Source organism: Mandrillus leucophaeus, unplaced genomic scaffold (genome assembly GCF_000951045.1).
Source record: "Mandrillus leucophaeus isolate KB7577 unplaced genomic scaffold, Mleu.le_1.0 Scaffold546, whole genome shotgun sequence".
Taxonomy (NCBI): domain Eukaryota; kingdom Metazoa; phylum Chordata; class Mammalia; order Primates; family Cercopithecidae; genus Mandrillus; species Mandrillus leucophaeus.
Genome location: NW_012105875.1, coordinates 670,232 through 674,755, shown reverse-complemented (window position 1 = coordinate 674,755; position 4,524 = coordinate 670,232). Strand labels below are relative to the sequence as shown.

The window sequence follows — 4,524 nt, the reverse complement described above, 5'->3', positions numbered from 1 at the left end:
GGATCTCAGCTCACTGCAAGCTCCGCCTCCCGGGTTCCCACCATTCTCCTGCCTCAGCCTCCCGAGTAGCTGGGACTACAGGCACCCGCCACCTCGCCCGGCTAGTTTTTTGTATTTTTTTAGTACAGACGGGGTTTCACCGTATTAGCCAGGATGGTCTCGATCTCCTGACCTCGTGATCCGTCCGTCTCAGCCTCCCAAAGTGCTGGGATTACAGGCTTGAGCCACCGCGCCCGGCCACCATCAGCATTTTAAACATCATGTCCAGAGGAGATAAGCATTTTGCTCACCATCCTACAGGTAGTATGGAGGTGAAATGGTGATGACAGTATGGTATATGCCATGGATAAAGGTTTTCCTACATTTGTTACATTAACAGAGTTATTCTCTAGGATGAATTTACTGAAGTTTAACAAAGATTGAATAGTGTTAGAAGGCTTCTGTACATTTAACATATCTGGTATAAATTATCTTATGCTGTTACAGGCATTAGGAAATTTTGATTACCTCATTTGCCAAATCTTGCTATAGTATGACTGTCCTGCTAGTCTAATCAGAGAGGTGCAAGTGAAGAATTTCTTATTTACATTAAATTATATCGTGACTTGTCTCATGTCTTGAAAAATGTGAGTCTTGTCTCTAAAATTATTTCTGGAAGAGAACAAACTTTGTTTTCAATTCTCAATCATTTATGGACTGATAATTTTGTAAAATAGAATAAAGAATGTTATGGAAATGTCAAATTGCTATAAAAGTTCCAAATATTTACTGACTTTCCACATCTATCTCATGATTGACAGATGACAATTTTATGACTGCACCAGTCTCTGGATAATAATTTGAGTGGCATCTGTCTAAAGGCCTTCCTTTAATTCTAATTCAAATGATTTCTCATTTTGATGAATTCTCTGATGTACTCTAGGATATTTACTATGTCTATAAGCCTTCCCAAATTCCTTATGTGCATAGGATTACACAGCAGTATGAATTCTCGGATGTGCAGCAAGAACTGAATTAAGTTTAGGTCCTTCCCACATTCCTTCCATTTAAACCTTTTTAACAAATACCAATTATCTGATGTTATCAGACTTTGTGTCATTAATAAAGATCTTCACACATTCCTTACATTTAAATGATTTTACATCAGTATAAATTGATATCCAATAAGTGTACAGAAGTCTAAAGGCCTTTTCATATTAGTTATATTCAGAATATTTCTCACTAGTATGAATTGCTGGATAGCAAGATAATTGTCCATACACAGAAACTAATGGCTTTTGCACATCCCTTACATTCACAAGGTTTCTCAAGAGTAAGAGTTCTTATTATGATGAGTTGTCTGTAAACACACACAAAATGTTCTGTTACAACTTTCAATCATAAGGTTTTATCGGTATCAATTTTCTCATTTGAGTAAGTTGTCCACAGAAAGGCTTCCCCACATTCCTTATATTTGTAGGGTTTATCATTACAAGTTCTCTCATGAACAAGTTTTGAGCCATGAGTAAAGGTCTTCCCGAATTCCTTACATTGATAAAGCTTCTCACCAGTATGAAATCTCTGATGAACACTAAGTTGATAGCCACTACCAAAGGCCTTCCCACAGTCTTTACATCCATAAGTCTTCTCATTAGTATGCACTCTCTCATGCTTAATTAGGCTTGAACCCCAACTGAAGGCCTTCCCACATTCCTTACATTTAAAAGGTTTCTCACCGGTATGAATTTTCTGATGTTGAGTCAGGTGATAGCCACGACTAAAAGCCTTCCCACATTCTTTACATTCATAAGGTTTCTCCCCTGTATGGATTCTCTCATGTTGAACAAGACTTGATCCACAATTAAAAGCCTTCCCACATTCCTTACATTCATAGGGTTTCTCACCAGTGTGAAATACCTGATGTCGAGTAAGTTGATACCCACTACAAAAGGTCTTTCCACATTCTTTACATTCATGGGATTTCTCACCAGTATGAACTCTCTCATGTTTAACAAGGCTTGAACCCCAACTAAAGGCCTTCCCACATTCCTTACATTCAAAAGGTTTCTCACCAGTATGAATTTTCTGATGTTGAGAAAGGTGATAGCCACGACTAAAGGCCTTTCCACATTCTTTACATTCATAAGGTTTCTCACCAGTATGAATTCTTGCATGTTGAATAAGACTTGATCCGCAATTAAAAGCCTTCCCACATTCCTTACATTCATAGGGTTTCTCACCAGTATGAAATATCTGATGTCGAGTAAGTTGATAGCCCCAACAAAAAGCCTTTCCACATATTTTACATTCATAAGGTTTCTTACCAGTATGGATTTTCTGATGCTGAGTAAGTTGATAGCCACGACTGAAGGCCTTCCCACATTCTTTACATTGATAAGGTTTCTCACCTGTATGAATTATCTCATGTTTAGCGAGGCTTGAGCCCCAAAAAAAGGCTTTCCCACATTCCTTACATTTATAAGATTTCACACCAATATGAATTTTCTGATGTTGAGTGAGGTGATAGCCACGACTAAAGGCCTTCCCACATTCTTTACATTCATAGGGTTTCTCACCAGTATGGATTCTCTCATGTTTAACAAGACTTGATCCCCAACTAAAGGTCTTCCCACATTCCTTACACTCATAGGGTTTCTCACCAGTATGAAATCTCTGATGCACATTGAGTTGATAGGCACTTAAATAATTCTTCCCACATTCTTTACATTCAAAGTGTTTTTCAGCTGTATGAGTTCTCTTGTGTTGAACAAGTTTTGAGCCATGACTGCAAGCATTCACACGTTCCTTATAAACATAGGGTTTCTCTGTATTACGAATGCTTTGATGTGGAGTAAGAGATTTACTTTTTCTGTAAGAGGGTATTTTTTCATAGCTGATTATCATTTGACTGAAGTATCCCTCTTGACATCCTTTTAGTCCCTCGAATATGCTTTTGCACTTCCAATTATTTCTGAAGACGGATGCCTCAAGGCCAAGGGTTTTACTTTTTTCCTTCATCTCCCATTGGGAAAAATTTATTTCAAAAATATCCTTTTCTGAAAATATTTTTTTGGTCTCATATGTTGTTGACTCCAAATCTGAAAGAAAAGAAGAAAACCACACATTTTATTTCCTTCACTAGGAAAAAAAAAAAAAAAAACTACAGTAGAAATAAAAGACAAATTAGGTGACTTTACTGAACTCACTCCTGAGCATCAAGGCACTCCCCTATTAAATAATAAACTTAGCCTTGATTTTGCAGCTCTTGTGATCTTAATGTTCTGATTTTATAGTTTTCTGGAGGATTCCACAAAGTTCACTTCAACAAGTCCCTCATTTTCCCATGCTGATGTTGCCTCAAACCAAATGTCAGCTTCCATCAGTCAAGCCCTTATTTGCCCAGTTGTGGTTATCTAGTGTCCCCTGCTAGGTATGTATCTTAATGGGAATCAAATTCTTATCATAATGAGCTTTGGCTGATTTTGTTTTGTCTAACAACTCTTTTGTCTTAACAACTCAATGGTCACAACTCTGTCATTTTATCGAGGCAGCCATAGACAATATGTAAACATATAAACAAATGGGTAAGACTATGTTCCATACAACTTTATTTGTAGAAACAGGTGGATTTGGTGTATGATGTTACAAAATTACGCATGGATAAAAGATTATTCAAAGTGCAATGATTTTAATGTAACATAGTATGAAAAGTTCACAGGTATGGTGTGTACCAGCTAATCACATCCCTCACTCCTCAGCCCCACCACAACTGTGGGGAGGGCAGCAGCCTGTATTCCTGGAACAGCCAGCTGGGACCTGGGTGGGCAGTGTGACTTTGTCTTCCAAAAACTTCAGGGTTGTGCAGTTTGGTGGGTTTTGTGTTACTTTGAGGGACCAGCACAGATGACTGCCTTGATTTTAGCTCCATCAGTCACAGAAGCTTTCCCCAGAAGCATCTATTGGAAGATTTAAAGGGCTAATGGACCTTTTCTTCTCCCCCTTTTTATAGCCAGATATTTAAGTAAATCTTTGTCTGGTACTAACTGACTGCAGAGATGATGGAACAGAAACTTCAGTGACCACATACAATAAGGAATATACAATTTGCCAAAAGAGTTTGAAAAAGTCTGACAGCTCCAGCCCTCAACAAGCAGAAATCAGCCATGCCTGAGGAATGGGAAAATTGAATCTCCAGAGGTACCACATTATAATACTCAAAATGCCCAGTTTTAACAAAAAATTACAAAGCATACAATGAAACAGGAAAATAGGGTGCCCATTCACAAGAAAAAAAGAATCTGACAGAAACCATTCCAGAGGAAGCCTAGACATTGAATGAACTATCCAATATGCTCAATGAGCCTAAAGAAACCATGGACCAAGAGCTAAAGGAAATCAGGAAAACAATGTATGAACAAAATGAAAATATCAATAAAAGGATAGAAATTATAAAAAAAAAAAAAAAAAGGAACCAAACAAATTCTGGAGTAAAGCAACTGAAATGAAAATTTCAGTAGTGGATTCAGCAGAAGAAAGATTCAGCAA

General features: G+C 37.6%; 1 protein-coding gene across 3 annotated transcripts in view; it reads right to left on the bottom strand.

Annotated features, from left to right (window-relative positions):
* Positions 1-1,122: 1,122 nt before the first annotated feature.
* The window catches only part of ZNF283 (zinc finger protein 283), a 38,722-nt gene continuing 35,320 nt past the window's right edge, over positions 1,123-4,524 (bottom strand). For all 3 annotated transcript variants that reach the window (XM_011997719.1, XM_011997717.1, XM_011997718.1), the window contains one exon: positions 1,123-3,077. In XM_011997719.1, the coding sequence (XP_011853109.1) occupies positions 1,378-3,077 (1,700 nt within the window). In that variant the 3' untranslated portion in view covers positions 1,123-1,377. The remainder of the gene's footprint in view (positions 3,078-4,524) is intronic.